This window comes from Mauremys reevesii, linkage group 11 (assembly GCF_016161935.1).
Source record: "Mauremys reevesii isolate NIE-2019 linkage group 11, ASM1616193v1, whole genome shotgun sequence".
NCBI classification, from domain to species: domain Eukaryota; kingdom Metazoa; phylum Chordata; order Testudines; family Geoemydidae; genus Mauremys; species Mauremys reevesii.
The window spans coordinates 20,172,920-20,190,487 of record NC_052633.1 but is presented as its reverse complement, the minus strand read 5'-3'; the positions used below and the strand labels follow the sequence as shown (position 1 = coordinate 20,190,487).

Genomic DNA, 17,568 nt, shown 5'->3' with positions numbered 1-17,568 from the left:
GAACATCCATCCATATCACCAAAAGTGGCACCACAATGGGTTTGGGATAATCCTTATTTTAAGGTTAAAGAACAGTCCTTTGTCTTGCTCAAATAGCATGCATTTTCCACTAGTCTTCTCCCCTCTCTCTCCACATTCAACAAGGTCTGAAGGACTGTTCCTTACACACATCTCAGCAGGGGGTTTGAATCTGTGTTCATACTATAGGTAATATTGTTAAGTAAGACACACAACTAGTAATTACCACACTACATTAACTCTCCCTGGCCTCTTGGTTCCTCCTAGTCACTATCTTACCTTGGGACAACAAGCCAGGCAGGGAAAGTCTTCGACTGACTCCTTCAGATTCCTCTTCTCGAATATCCACTAGGCTAGAACTCTTCTTTCCTTGCATTGATTCCAGTTTGACTTGCTCTTCCCGAGTGTCCTTCAGCCCCTCAGGACCTGGGGAAGGACTACCAGACTGAGAACCTAGTTCACCTGGAGTTGTGCCATAGAAGTTCATTACTTTCTTCAGAGACAATGCCCCAGCTTCATATGTAGCTGCAACTCTGACACCAACTGCTGATGCACAAGAGACCACCAAGCTGTTCAAGGCAGATGTACTTACACCTGGAGGACCGGGGAGACAAGCAGTGAGTTCTTCTTCTTGAGAAGGCTAAAAACAGAAAGAGAAATCAATTAAACCTATCATAAATTCCCAACCCAGGGCAATAGCGTGACCTTAAATAAATCTAGTATTCTTACCCCCTCTGTTGCATTTATCAGACACTGTTAAACTTTTTAGTAGTTTAAGTCTACACTTCATAATAACCCTTTATAGCTGGAAGCTGGAAACCAGTACCTGTTTCTGTATAAAACAGGTTCTCTATTTCATATTGGTTTGGCAGTGAAGGGTTGTTAATTCGTGCTGGGACAGTGGTGTTTGTTTGTTTGTTTAAGAGAAGAATGCATGTTTTGAAAAAATAGAATAACTAGGGTCGTTGCAAACAAATATAAAAAGAGGGGTTAAATTCTGGGATTATAAAACTTTAAATTCAAGTCTCTGCTGTTGACTACAGTATATCATCAAACATGCCACCTTTATGAGCAGACAGTTGGGAAAGCTTATCAAAAGAAAACAAATGATTAACTTTGCTCATACTGACAAACAGACATCTAGTTAAAAATTGTTAATAAAGCTTTATACAGACAGCAGTATCATAAGCAGGAATGTACCAGAGAGGCTTCTTCAGGCAGACCTCAGAACTTATTACTCTGGTATAGATTAGAGGACAGTCATCTAAAGTTTACTGTTATAATCAGCCAATTAGAACCAGCCACTATATAAAAAGCAGTATACTGAAGCACTATCAAAAACACTGCTTTCAAGCTATTGACAGATATCAAATACAAAAGGCAGTAAACCCCATTTCCCTTCTTCATATAGGTCCCTTAATACAAGGCTGCCTATAGCCTCCCTGTAAAAAGGGATCCTTTTGACATCTTCCTTGTGAATAAGGAAGACTAAGGGATACTGGAATAATTCTTATTTATGAAATACAAGTACGACAGATGTGACAATTTCCTGCAATATTGTGGACAAACTTTACTGAATTAAGTTTAAGATTTTAGGAGAGTACTGTACTAAAAACATAAATGTTTATGTATTATTGTGGGATTGTATACAATGTCTGGAAGGGGAAAAGACAGATATGACTAATGTAAACCCTGAGAAGTGTTATGAGCTTCAAAGGACTCTTTTAAACAAATGTACCAGAGAAGAATGAACTTTTAGTTGAGTGGGTTTCCTGAGGAAATACTCAGGAGGGAGGGAATGCAAATTCTAACCTTCAGACCCCAACCTTTTAAAGGTACACCTTGAGGAGAACCCCACTGTCTGCTAATTACCTGTTCCAAGGATCCCAAGATCAAAGGCCCAACCTGTCTAAAGGAGTGACTCTCAGATTCATGGAGGTTCTTGCTCTGAGCAAAAGATGTTATGAATGTGTAACCACAGAAAAACTCCTTCATGGGGTTTTAGGGACTTACCATCTGCTAGAGCCCTGGTTGCAGCGGAGTGATCTCTGGTAAGCTTACTAGCATGCAGATAAAAGAACTTAATATGTTCTCTCTCTAATAATTTCACCTTCAGGATAAATATGCTTGCTTAGGAAAGGCTCTGTGGCAACTTCTAACAGTGGGTAATTATGCTGTTGATAGCTTCTGAGGTGAAAGCAAAGCAGGCCTGCTTAGGCAGTCTGACTTGCTAGGGAACTCAGAGTATAGACAAGGAATGGTTCAGCCTGCAAAAAACCCAGTAAGGAGGGAGAGAGAAATGCAAACCTTTTCCCAAGAGAGGAGAAAACTAAGGAGCTGGGAGCCTAGAGTGAATGACCATGGTGGACCATAAAGGGGGAATACAGGTGCAGTTGCCCTGAACTGTGACAGTAAGGATAAACTAGCAGGCTACAAACACTGCCAAGCAAACCAGAAAGATACAGTCCATTTGTGTACGGAAGCTATATCAAGAGGGAAAACCTCTAACTGCCACTGTAAGTGAAACATTACACAATCACCTTCCGTGCTTATCTTTCCTCTTCAAAACAGCATCCATATATTGCATGGTGTTAAGATTCAGTTGAGTCTTCAAGGCTTTGAGGTAATACTATACTGTATTTATGGGAACTGTGCATGAGAAAGTATTTTCAGAAATATTTGGGGGAGCAGGAGGGGGAAGAGAAGGAAATGAGCAGGAGACTACTTGTTTTCTACTCCTCAGAGGAGTCCACAACTGTTGAAAATAAAAAGTTGTTTTACTTTTACCACCTCCTCTTCCTTGACTGCCAAAATCCAACAGTGTGGGAGTATGGAACTGGCCTCTCTAGAAGAAATCCCACATACTTACAAAAGATAAGCTTAAGAAACTGATTCACACATAGTATCTGCAGCTACTGCAGTAATTTTCCAAGTTCAGCTGTGAAACCATCATGCTGCTTGTACAGTGAGATGCCATTAGCAGTACAAAGGATTTTCCTAGCAAAAACAAACTTCCCTAGCATAAAGTTATCTAGTTGGACAGAACTTGGGTAGGGATGGGGAGACAACACTGCTGGACAGAAATCTGGTGTGGTCTTCTACAGAATAATCTACATATTACATCACTTAAATAGTCTTAAGTCAACCAAGTGATTATTTCATAGTTTGAGAGATGACATATAGGCAAAAAGTTTGAAATTGGTGGTTTCTTTACACATACTACCTTTCCTCTTCCCCTAACCCTCCAAAATAGCAACACATTTTAGCAGATTCGATAAGTCAAATCAAGAGTTTCCCTTCCGATGGCTACTAAAAGGTCTGCTGATTACTGCTGTCTTCCAACAGTCATAACATAAGTTTGACACGTGGAAGATTAATTCACCACTCATTACACTGTTGGTGAGGTCTCCCAAAGTGGGGCAAATAGGGAAAAAAAATGTGGATCCTTCTACTTCAATAAAAAGATAACTATCCAGCTAAAATCCTTAGCTTGATTCAAGAAGAATCAGACAAAATTGTGAGGGTGATGAGGGTCTCTCTCTTCATAGGAAGGCAAGTATTATACCAGCTGGCCAAATCCCAGAATATTGATCTAGCTCAGGGGTCTCAAACATGCGGCCCACGAGGCTCTTGTGTGTGGCCCGCCAAGCTCCCACCGCTCCCCTGTGCTGCTGCAAGCCCCGTGCCACTCTCTGAAGCAGCTGCCAGCACGCTCCTTCGGTCGGGGGGGGGGAGGAGGCAGAGGGCTCCTGCATTGCCTCCTTCCAGGCACCCCCGCCCAGCTCCCATTGGCCAGGAACAGGGAACCGTGGCCAATGGGAATTTCGTGGGAGGTACCTGGAGGAGCGGCAAGAGCAGCAGATGCACGGAACCCTGAGGCCCCCTCGCTCCCCCAGGGGCTGCAGGGACATGATTCCAGCTGCTTCCTGGAATGGAGTGGTGCGGGGCCAGGGCAGGCAGGCAGGGAGCCTGCCCTGGCCCCAGTACGCACCGCTGCCACCCTGGAGCCGCTCTAGGTAAGCGGCGCCAGGCTGGAGCTCGCACCCTGAACCCCTCCTGCACCCCAACTCATTGCCCTGAAACCCCTGCCACAAACCACACCCCTCCTGCACTCCCTGCCCTGAGCCACCTGCTGTACCCTGCACCCCAACCCTGTGCCGCACCCCTCACCGTCTTGCACCTCACACCCCAACTCCCTGCCCTGAGCCCCTGCCGCATCCCACACCCCTCCTGCATCCCAACTCCCTGCCCTGAGCCCTCTGCCACACCCTGCACACCTGCACCCCTGGGGCAGGGAAGGGGTGGGAAGAGGAGAGGCCTAATGGAAGGGGTGGAGTGGGGGCGGGGCCAGAGGCAGTGAGGGGTGTGTGTCAGTGATGTGGCCCTCGGGTCAATGCACTAGTCCTCACGTGGCCCTTGTGGTCATTTGAGTTTGAGACCCCCCCAATCTAGCTGAACATTATAGCAATATATCCTAAGGCACTAGAGAAGGGAATGGGAAATGGGTTTTACTGGGTTCTCACCACTGCACAGTCCACAGCACACAACTAGAGAACTATCTGGCAAGGCTGCTCATATAAAGGCCCAGGACTGAACAAACATGATGACAATTCTACTCTCAGTCCAAAAATCACTTCTGTATCTGGGTTTGATTCCTAAAACTGTGAAAGAAACACTGTGATAACTCCAGAATTGTAGCTATAGCTTCAAAATTATGTTAATATTGAGAATCCTTTAGTTTTCATGAGCACATTACAGGATTTCATGAATACAGTATAAATATTAAGAGAAAAAAGTATAGACCAGTGATGGTTGGTACCTGTTCACGTTCCGTACTGATGCTTTTCTCCTGGCTGTCATTTAATGGGTCATCTGACAGATTCTCCAAGTATTCTTTTACCGCTTTTTTGTCAGGAAACAAAACATTTCCAGGACTGGAAATACCACTATCTTCCTGTCCATCATTGTTAGAAAGCACACTTGTCATCTCTGATTCTGAAGCAGCTGGCTCATCTTCCACAAAGGTTTTCTGACAATCCTCACTTTGGCTACCTGTAGCACTTTTCCCCTCAAGAGTCTCCAATGAGGAGCAGGAGACATGGTTTTCTGATTGTGAGTCAGCCAGTGCCACACCTAATGGGCAGCAGTGACTATCCGATATGATTACATGGTCTTCTTTATCTGTCATCGTAATAAGGAGCTGGCTGCAATGGTTGCATCTCTCTGGGATAGGTTTCATGTCCTGTGCAGGGAGACATTGTACAAGAGCCAGGCTGTGGTAGGCTCCACAGGAAACTTGGAGCACAACGCGTCCTGCCAGGTGTTCTACCTTTTGTGGCTTGGTCACTGGGAAAGTAGTTGTTATGAGACCTAGCTGACAGCCACTTCCCCATGCCCATATTTCTCGGCTTAATGAAAGTGCCAAGGTGTGCTCCTCTCCACATGCCAATTGCAAAATCCTGACTGACAGCAGGGGACTGGTTTCAGAGTCAGAAATACTAATAGGATTTGGTTCTCGCAGATAGGGCTGGTTAGCCACTGCACACTGGCCAGCAGAATTGTTTCCCCACATGTATACCACACCACCCTCAGTCACTGCTCCATTATGGTAGCTTCCAGCTGCCACAGTAGTAACATGTTGTCCAATCAAAGCATTTTCTAAGATGGGGCTCTTAGTGCAAGTTTCCTCTAGCCCAACCCTCCAGGGAAGTTTTCCAAAGCTGTAGACCTCGCCACCTGAAAGACAGCATCATTCTAATGAAGTTAACCATATAAACAACTGAGGAACTCATTTAATACGATTTTCATTTTTAATTTGTTCTGGGCTCAGTGTTAACTGCAGTTGTTGAAACCAGATCTCTCAGATACTTTCAATAAATAACTATTAGGGACTTTGTGCTATTGCTGGCAAGAGGACCTACACTTGATACTGATTTTTCTGTTGGTCCATTCTAGTAAATCACTAGCATGGAGGCATTATATAGTGGGGATTTAGCCTATTATTGCATGCTGCCTTTAAAATGAATTGTAGTACATCCAACTTCAACTTTTATCTATGGTAGGCTCAAAAGAGAGCTTTTCAGTCAATATCTTCATGAATGAGTGCAATTCACCCTAATAGTGCTAATCATTCTGATATACTAATGTCAAGAGAATTTGCATAAAATTCTCTTAAAATGCATAAAACATATTCCATTTCTTAATATTTACACTTTTCATCTTCAGTAAAAGTTCATTTTGGACCATAATTAATATTGTAGTATCAAACTTGAAATATAACAAAAGAAACTCTAAACTGAGGCTTCCACAGAGACTGTGGGCCTACCACGTACACTACAAATACAACAACGTTGGCAGAGCATGTTAAAGCATGGTTCCCTTCTCGCTGTACAAACATTCAGTGTCCCTGAAGCATGCCAAAGTGCTGGACTTTGATATGTAGCAAGAGTGCATAAAACAGTAAACATCTGTCCTACTATTTATTCCTTAATTATGGAAAAATATACTTGTTGGTTTGATCTTTTAAACAGAGATAATGTTGATGAAATTCTAGAGAGGCTAAGATTATGGTAACAGTGCCAACTCATTTGAAATGAATCAGCAAGCAACAAAAAAAGTAGACTCCTATAAGGAGGATTGATTTGGCTAACATCTTTTTTGATAGTTATATAATAGTGATCACTACAGTTATATCCATAAAACAGTACACTTCAAGTCAAATGTACATAGAAGCAAAGTTTTTCTAGTTCAGAAATGTTCTATTAGGCAATGGAGTGAAATGGCAGGTCAGATTACAACTGGCTCTAATTGGCACTCCCCTACACTAGAACATTCTTTACCTGCAGCTCAGTGACATTCAAAGGTGTGAAATTCTTTTCTTCCTTTGAAAACATCAGAGAAATATCAAAGACATTACTTCCAGTCTAATCTTTACAACGGTATGCCCATTGATCAGTACAATCAAGTGACAAAATATATCAACACCCAAAGGAATGGTCTTTTGGAAAGTATTTTTTGATTCAAAGAGTCAACTGATCAAACCAAATTTCACTGCTGCATCTACTTGCTTGCAATTTTTCAGAACTTTAAAAAAAACACCCACCCAAAGTTATTGCATATCAAGAAGACTGACTTTTTGTAATGTTGTATTTTTTAAATCCAATAAATTGTTGTAAAATGCATTTAGAGGTAACACAGAGAGTGAAATAGATCCAAATTATCTTGCCATTTTATAAGTAATGCTTCTCAACTTTGAGCCACTTTTTATTAAAGAGAAAAATTAGCCCAGTGCAATTTAAAAAGACTGATGAAGATAAAGTAGAAAAAAAAACTGTCTGTCTCTTACTCAACCTTTACAATAAAGACATTTTGGCAGTAATGCAAATCTTAAATATTTCTTTAAAGTTTCTTTTAGAGTTTTACACTAGTTTCAATCTAGAATTAAACGGGAATTTTATTTGTTCATGGTCTGTGACCTAAAACAATACTGTAATATACCTTCTGTTAGAAGCAATCCATGGTTTATTCCAAGGGCCGCCTGCAGTACGGTCTTTCCATTCCAGCCTGGAAGTCTCTCAGGCGTTACAGAGCAGGAACCAGCCTGCCAGATATGGACCAGGCCTCTCTCTTTGGCTCCTTCTGCCTCTACTGAGCTATTAAAAAAAAAAAATAGGAAGAATCAGCTTGTAGTTTTCTGCACACCAGTTTACTTTTCATCTACATATAGGAAAGAGAGGAAGGATGGTTCAGTGATTAAGGTACTAGCTTTGGACTTGGAACCAAAGTTCAATTCCCTACTCTGCAACAGACTTCCTGTGTGACCTTGAGCAAATCACTTACTTTGTGCCCTTTTTCCTGGCCGTAAAAATAGCACTTACCTACCTATCCTAGATGTTGTGAAGTTAAGTGCATTAAAGATTGTGAGAGGCTCAGTTACTATGGTAATGGGAGCTTACGGTAGAGTATGAAGTGACACCTGACCTCTAACAGTCAAAAGACCCTAAAAACAATTAACCTCCTGCTAAGGGGTGATGTGCACACTTTTGAGCATGGTACATCCATTACTGTCAGAAGGTGGCTACAGAAAATATTCATACATTTTAGAGTAGTCTCATCAAACCATCTCTAGCTACGAAGAAAGTCTATTTTTGAGAAACTCTGGAATACCCAAGATCAGGTGAGATTAAGTTGTTCAAATGAAATGTTGTCTTATTTCAGTTTTTTCTTTCCACTGGATTTCCGTATCAGAAAGCGGAGGAGGATGACAGTGACCAACAAGAGCTCTTGTAAAGTTATAAGTACATCATTTGGTCCAACTAGTAGAACTAATATTTAAATTTAAAGAGTTTTTACTTTAGATAAATAATTTAATTTAAAATAGAGTTTGCTGAAAATTAACTAACTGGATTTTTATCCAATTAGGAAAAGTAGTAATTAATGTGACATTTTGGATATTTTACTAAAAATTTAGTAAACTTTAAAAAAAAGTCACAGTTGCAATAAATTATGGAGAGTACCAATCATCCCATAATCCTGTAGTATGATTAAGCTACTACATTTTTTTCCTTTGGTCTAAAATACTGTACAGTATTCTAAAAGATGATACAGTAACTCCTCACTTAACATCCTCTCACTTAACGTTGTTTCGATCTTATGTCCCTGTTCAATTACAGAACATGCTCCATTTAAAGTTGTGCAATGCTTCGCTATAACGTCGTTTGGCTGCCTGCTTTGTCCACAGCTGGCAGCCCCCCAGCAGCTCCCCTACACCCCCTCCCCCGACAACGCCTCCCACCCACCGGCAGACCCCAGGGTTCAGCGCCTTCCCCCTCCTCCCTGCGGCAATCAGCTGGCTTGTGGCATTCAGGAGGGAGGAGCAAGGACTCCCGAATGCTGCAACCAGATGATTGCCGCTGTGGGCAGAAGGCAGGGGAGGGAAGGGGTTACCTGTGCGCCAAGTCCTCTCTCCTCCCCCCTCCCTCCCGATCATCATAAACCAGCTGATTGCCGCGGGCAGAAGGGAGGAGCGAGGACGCGGCACATCTCCCCCCTCCCTCCCCTGCCTCCTGCCAGTGGCAATCAGCTGGCTTGCAGTGTTCAGGAGGCAGGGGAGAAGCGAGGACACAGAGTGTGGAGTAAAGTGGGGGGGGGGAGAAGAGGCAGGTTAATGGTGGAGGCTTGGAGGAAGGGGTGGTGTGGGCAGGCCGAGGGTTGAGCCCCCCACCCCGGTGCGGGCAGGCCGAGGGTTGAGCCCCCCACCCCGGTGCTTGCAGAGTAAGGGAAGCTGCTGCTGCGCAAAGTGCTTCTCCTAGCCTGCAGCACCTTCAGCCTCCTTGTCTCTAGTGCCAGTGGGCTAAGGCGAGGGCTTACTATAGTACTGTACTATATGGAAAAAAAATTCCCTGGAACCTAAGCCCCCCGCCCCCCATTTACATTCATTCTTATGGGGAAATTGGATTTGCTTAACATCGTTTCACTTAAAGTCACATTTTTCAGGAACAAAACTACAACGTTAAGTGAGGAGTTACTGTATTGACAAAGACCATTTGGATTAGAGCTGTGCAAACCAATACCTTGATTTGCTGGTCAAACTGGAATATAAGCAGAAAAAATTGTTTCAAGATGGCACAAAATGAAAATTTTTCAGCAAACAAAAACATTTTTGTTTCAGGTTGAATGAAATGTTTCATTTAATGCAAAATAAAACTATTTTTAATAAAACTAAAAATCAAAAGAAAGTCATTTAAAATCTAATTTAAAAAAGTGAAACAAACCATTTTTTCCAGATTTTTTTTTTACTAAAATAATCTGCTGAATTAAAATACACGTTCTTAAAATGTTTTAGTTGACTCACACATGCATTTTTGGCCCAAAAAAGCCTGTTCAAACATTTTTTGCCAAACTTTAATTTAGACCTTAGAAATTAATTTTAAAGGCAGTTATTAACTGAAATGGTTTTATGGGGTCTGCATGGTCTCAGCAGGTTTTTACCTTCTCTCTTGTTGGTCCATCAGTCAGTGAAAGCACTCCATCACCAAATCATTCCTCTTTGCAGAATGTATGGGACAGCTCTGTCAACTGTTCGGTGAAACGGTAAGATGAATAGGCTATAGAACTGCACATCACACGTAAGCACTGTAAAGACAGTGTGTATTCAAAGCTTTATCTTAAATGTCCAATAAATGAACATCCACACAGTATGAGAATGCTTAAAAGTATTTAGACTATTTCATACTGAGTTGGCAAACAGTCAGACATATTCTGCCCACTCATCCTACAATGGGGCCATAAACAGATTGAACAAAGCCTATTTCTAAGACAGAAAAGAATCAACCCATATGCAGGCTGTTTGAGCTTTCCCAACGAGCAACATTCTTATTACAAACTGCTAAAAAGTAGTATTTAGGATTCAGAAATCTCCAGAAAGCGTTGCATTGCTTTTGCAATCACATTTCTCTTTCTTGGACAAAAAGGTAATTTATACCAACATTGCTATAATACTCAAAAAATGTCATTCAAAAATTTAACAGCAAGACAGCAACTTTTTCACTGATGTCTGGTAGCTTAACAATAGACTTCTATACTCAAACTTAACAATACAGCAATAAAGCATTACTGCAATCAGCTCACACAATTAGGAGTGTTGAATCCATAAACTTATTCCTGAATCATAAAATACATACTACCACTGCATACTAACTGCACAGTTATTAGGCCTTGTGCTATAGTAAGAATTTAATAATGCAGGAATTAAATTATAGATTCAAGACACTTTACTGTGCAATTTTATAAAGCTTATAAAGGAGGCCATAAGATTCTTATATACAGCTTTATGAATGCAAAGAAGCCAGAGCACCTCTTTCAAATCGTTTTAATTTTGTTTATAAGAAACCAAAATTACCAAATGACTTTTCACTCAGTTATCAACATCCAGAAATTGAAAACTTTGATTCTTATTGGCCAAATGCCTTGCTAAACACTGAACTAAAAATAATCCTTGATAAAATGACAGCAGTGCATGCAGGTGATCTCTTATCCATTCAAATCAATTTGGTTTTATGTACAGGAGATCTTCAGAAAGTTTTACAATATTATAACTAGACAACAGTGTTTATTATGACAGGGAGGTGTGCTGAAAAAGCATTCAGTTTGATTGAATGGGTCTTTTATGCATCAAAGGAAACAGAGAAAAGATTCAGAACCAGGATAAGTTGTAAGCCTTTTACTGTAGAAAGACTGGAACTAAAACTCTGCCAGTCACATTCATGAAGTTTAGTTATGTGTAGATAACCTCTTGTACTAGGGCAGATGCATCTAGAATTCTACAATTTAACAAAATATTAGGTAACTGAGAAATATTGTAGATTGAGTTGGGAAAAAAAAGAGTTTTGGGGAACCAGAACACAAAATCCAATTACGCCAAATAATTATATATTTGGGAGAAAGGGGGCAGGCAGGGTGACATTTCAGATACATAAAGTTGAGAGGTGATAATGGCTGTGGCATAAAAATTTTCAGTTGTCCAAAAACAGTACATTGCACTGTTGTTGTAGCCATATTGGCCAACGAATATGAGAGGTGACGAAAAGTAGGTGAGGTAGTATCTTTTATTGGACCAACTTCTGTTGGTGGAAGGGAAAAGCGTTCAAGCTTCGAGCTCTTCTTCAAGACTGTTGAAGATAACCAACCTGAAGAAGAGCTCTGTGAAGCTTGAACGCTTGTCCCTTCCACCAACAGAATTTGGTCCAATAAAAGATATTACCTCACCTACTTTGTCTCTTTCAGAGATGTTACACTGATGCATATTCTTTGTCACACGCAGTCATTCTAATAAAAACTAAGTCCAAGTGATGACATTTTTCAGAGATAAAATAAGTTGAGCTTTCTTATTTTGTGGCTCTTTTATTTAATATGGTACAATCTTAAAATAATGATAAAAATAAATTAAATACCTTTGATTAAATATTGTGGCCCACTCTCTAAGAAATAGGACACTTAAGCCATATTTGCTACAACACAGTTACTAACTGCCTCAGTTACATTTCCAGTTACCACCTGTTGCAAAAAGTCATTTTAAAATGATCTTTGATTAAAATCTCAGTCAGGATATGCAATGCCTGAGAATAAGCAATAAACCATAGCTTAATTTTTTTTTAAAATGAGTCACAAAATGTTTTTGGAACCTCTAACCATGTGAAATATTCTTATCCAGAATAATAATACATCACAGTGAAGAAACTCAAGAAAACACAAATTCTTTGAGTCTGATGACACTTTCTAACCCCAAGATTCATACACACTTTAATTCACCAGTGCCCCCATCACTGTGGGCAACCCAGGCTTCAGAGATTGGAATCACATTTCAATCAGATACCTATGAAGGAAGACTTACACAGATAATGTTAAATACCCAATGATTAGATTGTAGTCATGAGCAGAAACTAAGCTTATTCAAGATCATGCACATATATGTTTTGTAACATCAGAGGCTACAAAGTTTTAGTTTTAGTTTTGTTTTTGTTAAGGTACTAAAAACAACTGAGCAGCAGACTAAGTTTTAGATATCTGGCAAGATCTCTTCTAGCACTCATCTGAAGAATGGCACAATACAGTGGATGTAGTTATTGAGTAAGAAAAAATTACAACATGGATTGATACTAGGCAAAATAGAAAAGGTAAGTGGTGTTTCAATTTTCCTTACACTAAAATTAAAGTTACTAGGTATACTGATTAGAAAGTATTATTTAAATTACACATTAACCATTTTAGCTAAGTTATCTTTATACAATACCTTGCCATTTATTAGAGAGACAAAGTGGATGAGGTAATAACTTATTATACCAACTTCTTTTGGTGAAAGAGCCAAGCTTCTGAAGAAGAGCTCTGTGTAAGCTAAAAAAAACCAAACTTGTCTTTCACCAACAGAAATTGGTCAATAACAGATATATTACCTCACCAACCTTGTCTCCTGGGAACAACACAGCTACAGCCACATGGCAAACTTTTATTTGTCATTTCTAAGGCATTTAAAACCTTTAAATTCTATGTAAGGATTAATTAAAGCTTAAATCACTCCTGTGAGGTAGTTGTTTATTATTTACATTGTACAGATAGGTAATTGAAGGACAACATTTAAATAACCTGCCCAAGCCAGCTAGTGAGTAGCTCGGATTAGAGCTCAGGAATTCCCAATTTCTAACTACACTCTCTGACCACTGGACATGCTACCTTAAAAAACAAAACAAAAAACAAAACACACACCATTTACTTCTTTTACTGATCTTCATACATTCTTAAATTCAGCTTTACAGAATATTTGTAAAATTTTGTAATATAATACATGAACATTTAAAAAATGTTCCTTATCTCCATGAGTTTAATGCTATTCCAAACCTAGGTATCTCTTGACCAGAAACTACAAAATGCTGAACAGAGCCAAATTTTGGGATGGTTTTGTTTTGTGGACAGATGGTGACTTTCAAGAGATGGAACTAATTTTTCCATTGGATTTTAACCCAAATGCTCCAAGAAGTGAAACATCAGTGCACTATCCTATAACCTAGTAAGAATTATTTAAAACGCAAGAAAAAAAAACCTACAGTACAGTATAAAGTATGCCGATTACTATAGAACTGTGTTCCTTATTGACCATTCAGTGATAAAAATCATACATATTTGATGCCACAATACATTTTCCATTACATTCAAAACTCAACCAAAACAAAGGACCTCATTTTTGTACATACTGTAACTCCTATAAGCTTTATAATATGGCCATCCCCCCTTTGATTTACTTACCATTTCTATTTAATAACTAGACCACACATTTCAGTGACTATACAAAACACAACTAACTAAACAGTCACAAAGAAAGTTTTTATAAGGATGTTCCAGCATATGTTTCAAATTTATATTAACAAAAACATAAATTTGCAATATTTCTGTCAAACCGATAAAGCAGCAGCAGGGGCTCTGGAGGAAGTTACATCCACCCCTCCTCAGTCATAAGAACATAAGAAAGGCCGTACCAGGTCAGACCAAAGGTCCATCTAGCCCAGTATCTGTCTACCGACAGTGGCCAATGCCAGGTGCCCCTGAGGGAGTGAACCTAACAGGCAATGATCAAGTGATCTCTCTCCTGCCATCCATCTCCATCCTCTGACGAACAGAGGGTAGGGACAACATTCTTACCCATCCTGGCTAATAGCCATTTATGGACTTAGCCACCATGAATTTATCCAGTCCCCTTTTAAACATTGTTATAGTCCTAGCCTTCACAACCTCCTCAGGTAAGGAGTTCCACAAGTTGACTGTGCGCTGCGTGAAGAAGAACTTCCTTTTATTTGTTTTAAACCTGCTGCCTATTAATTTCATTTGGTGACCCCTAGTTCTTGTATTATTGTAGTCAGGCAAAAGTTGGCCCTGTTGATGTTAGGAAATTTTTCTGTAATTGTCACCTTGTTGCTAACAGTGGTTCAGGTCCACTGGTATTAACAATGCAGGTAACCCCCATGTATGTGGGCCACTAGTTGCCAACAATGTTTTTAACGCTGTGCCAATTACGTCTGCCTTAGCCAGGTTAAATGACATAATGTTAAATATGAAGCAGGGCTGCAGCAGGTGGTACATCTATGTTAGGGCTCCCAATGTTGCTAACATCAGTGCAGGTGAACCTGTAATAGCAATTTCAGACAGCACTGACAGGTGGCCTTTGGAAATGTGATCCTAGGAGACCTAGGATAGAAAGGTAAGTATAGTGGGGGAAGAGGATGTTAGCAAACCAAGAGGAGAGACCAGCTAAAATAAATAATTTAAAAAAAAGTAACATCCGGACAAAGAAGAGGGAAGAGCAAAAACAACAGAGAAGGTGTGAATAGCTTACTATCAGGAGGAGGAATCTGGTAGCTGAAAAGCAATAGTACAGCCCCAACACAAGGGGAAAGAGTTTACTGGTTAAGTAAACATAGATCTCCAATAAAATATTTAGGCTAGAATTGCTAGTCCCCTCTGTTTGACAGAGTGGGAGTCACTAACAAAAAAAGAAATTAGATCTGTGCACCCTTACAGCTATTTGATTTTTTTAAAATTAAGATATTTGATCTGTGCACATATTTCATGTGACGTTTATGCCATATAATTGGTCACAAAAAACACATCCACACAATACTATTAACAATAGTGCATGCTCCTCCATAAGCACACTTCAGCCTGGCCCTGGAAGAGCCACCTTTAATAAATATGACTATTTAGCAATCCGTGGTCTCTTCTGAAATTATCAACACGTTTATCAAATGAGCACCAGTCAAATTGGATCCCCTTCCCTTCATGTGGGCACTAATCCTCAGGGGACTGGAGTGACATTACCAAACTTATACACTGAACAGCCGCCAGACAACTTTCATTTAACTCCCGAGGGAGCTGAACTCAACCCACCAACCCAAAGAGGCTGGACTGGTCCATGGACTATTGCTACCCCATGAGCCGAGCGCTCTGGCCGTTCCCGCTTTACCTGCGTGAGGGGGCTGCTCCGCCGGCTGGTGCATCTCACTGTCCGGCGGGCCCCTGACCCCCACCCCCGGCCTTAGCCCTAGTTAGCCCCCCACACCGAGCCGCCACCGGCCCCTCTGGCAGGTCACCGACACCCAGACCCCGCCCCGCTGCCCTCCTCGGAAAGGCAGCGAGCACAGGCGGGGGACCGTGCCGAGGCCACACAGGAGCCGGCGCCGGAGCTGGGACGAGCCCCCGGCTCTCGGTCCCGCGCGGAGCGGAGCTCTGAGGGGGACGGCGAAGGATGGGGGCCTTGCGCGCCCCGGGGAACGGGTGAGGCGGTTGGGTAACTGGAGCGCCTCTGCCCCCCCCCCCGTCACGTGACTCAAGTTTCACTCCCCGCCGGGCTCCAGCCCTTCGCGCCCCCCTCACTGAAGCCGGCGCTCGCGCTACCTCAGGCGGCCGGGAACCACTTCACCTGCCGCCGCTCTCGCCTTAGCAGCCGGATCGCCGCGGGCTTCTGCGGCTCAGAGACCAGCTGACTCATACGGGGGGAAAGGGGCGGAGCCTAACGCCAACTCCCTTCGCGTCAGGGCGGGTTGGTAAAGAGGTCGAACCGCGGGGCGGGGGCGGGACTGAGCGCGCAGACGGACGCTCGTCTAGGACAAACTAGTGTGAGGGGCGTTAGAGAACCGTCCGGGGTGTGAGCCCAGGGGAGGGAGAGTTTGCACAAGGCGGACCGCGTGGGAATGGTTTGCCTCCCCTCCCGCAGTGGTGTTAGGAGCATCCCTCTCGAGGGGAACGGGCACATCAGTAGCCTTAGACTGGTCCCATTGGGCCCGGGGTAAATGCACCTCTCCCTGCACCCCAAACACCGTCAGCGCCCACCAGCGCAGGGCGAGCCTCAGCCACACCGCCCCATAGCACCCCATCTCATTCTCCTGCCTCCCAGCCCTTGGCCTGCATAGGTAGCATCCCCCACATTGTCAGCCGCAACCAACCAAGCGTTCAAAAATCATGTCAAGCCCCTCAAAACCATGAGATGGGCTTAGAGATCAGGGTTCTTTTTATTTGCCTTCTGATGTTTGAGTCTCTGAGGTGCACTTGGGTCATGTTTCAAGCTTTTCTCTGTCACCACAATGGTTAGAAATGTTAGAAAAAAATTAAAACAGAATCTTGCACATTCACATGACTCCAGGAACTGGTGCTTCAGAAAAACAATCAGATATTGTGATGCAATAAAATGGTGGGAGTTGGTAACACTGCATCCTCAGTCAGAACACCGGGATCTCCTCCAACCCCACTCCACTCTCGCTCCTGTGGTGCTAGGAAAGGGGTTCTCAACCTTTTTTGAATCATGTCCCAACTTTAGCATAGTTTTTTTCACAATAGCAAGACGGATGCTGCCACTTACCATTGATAATGCGTTTCTTCAGGAGATACCAGGCAAATTACTAAAAAATGCAAGTAAAATGGTACTATAAAAACACACCTTACCTGTATTAGTGCTGACAATTCCAGCCAGTGATAGATTTGAGTCAGTGGTTTGCAAACTTGCGCACAGGGTCATAACACTGTTCAAATTTGGCCCATCTGCCCCTCTGTCATGACATGTAATTCCTGAATTATTAGAAGCCTTGCCGCATTCCCCTAGGAAGTTTGATGCATCCCTGCCTGCCTCCCTGGTTGATGAGGTGACCAGACAGCAAATGTGAAAAATCGGGACGGGGTGGGGGGGTAATAGGAGCCTGTATAAGAAAAAGACCCAAAAATCGGGACTGTCCCTATAAAATCAGGACATCTGGTCATCCTACTGGTTGAGAACCTCTGTACTACAGCAAACCACTTTATATCATTGTACTGGAACTTGACACACACATTAAAAACACCAGTAAAACCCAGAGTTTTACACATTCAAAACACTGGACTTGTGTCACTTGCAACATCGATGTAAAGGGGTTCAGCATTATTATTCCCACTTTACACATGGATCAATGGTGGCAAAGAGAGGCAAAGGGACTTGCCCAAGGTCACAGTCGATGACAGCACTGGGTTTAGATCTCA

General features: G+C 42.0%; 1 protein-coding gene across 4 annotated transcripts in view; it reads right to left on the bottom strand.

Moving 5' to 3' along the window:
• Positions 1–16,112, bottom strand: part of ALS2 (alsin Rho guanine nucleotide exchange factor ALS2) — a 66,410-nt gene extending 50,298 nt beyond the window's left edge. Inside the window, exons 1-5 of one of the 4 annotated variants that reach the window (XM_039494633.1) lie at positions 15,983–16,112; positions 10,009–10,152; positions 7,516–7,670; positions 4,838–5,754; positions 298–658 (exon numbers count right to left, since the gene is read on the bottom strand). In XM_039494633.1, the coding sequence (XP_039350567.1) occupies positions 298–658; positions 4,838–5,754; positions 7,516–7,670; positions 10,009–10,028 (1,453 nt within the window). In that variant the 5' untranslated portion in view covers positions 10,029–10,152; positions 15,983–16,112. Of the gene's footprint in view, positions 1–297; positions 659–4,837; positions 5,755–7,515; positions 7,671–10,008; positions 10,153–15,526; positions 15,548–15,957 lie in introns of those variants that run through there. The other 3 variants (XM_039494632.1, XM_039494635.1, XM_039494634.1) reach the window with 3 other exon arrangements.
• Between the last annotated feature and the right edge of the window lie 1,456 nt (positions 16,113–17,568).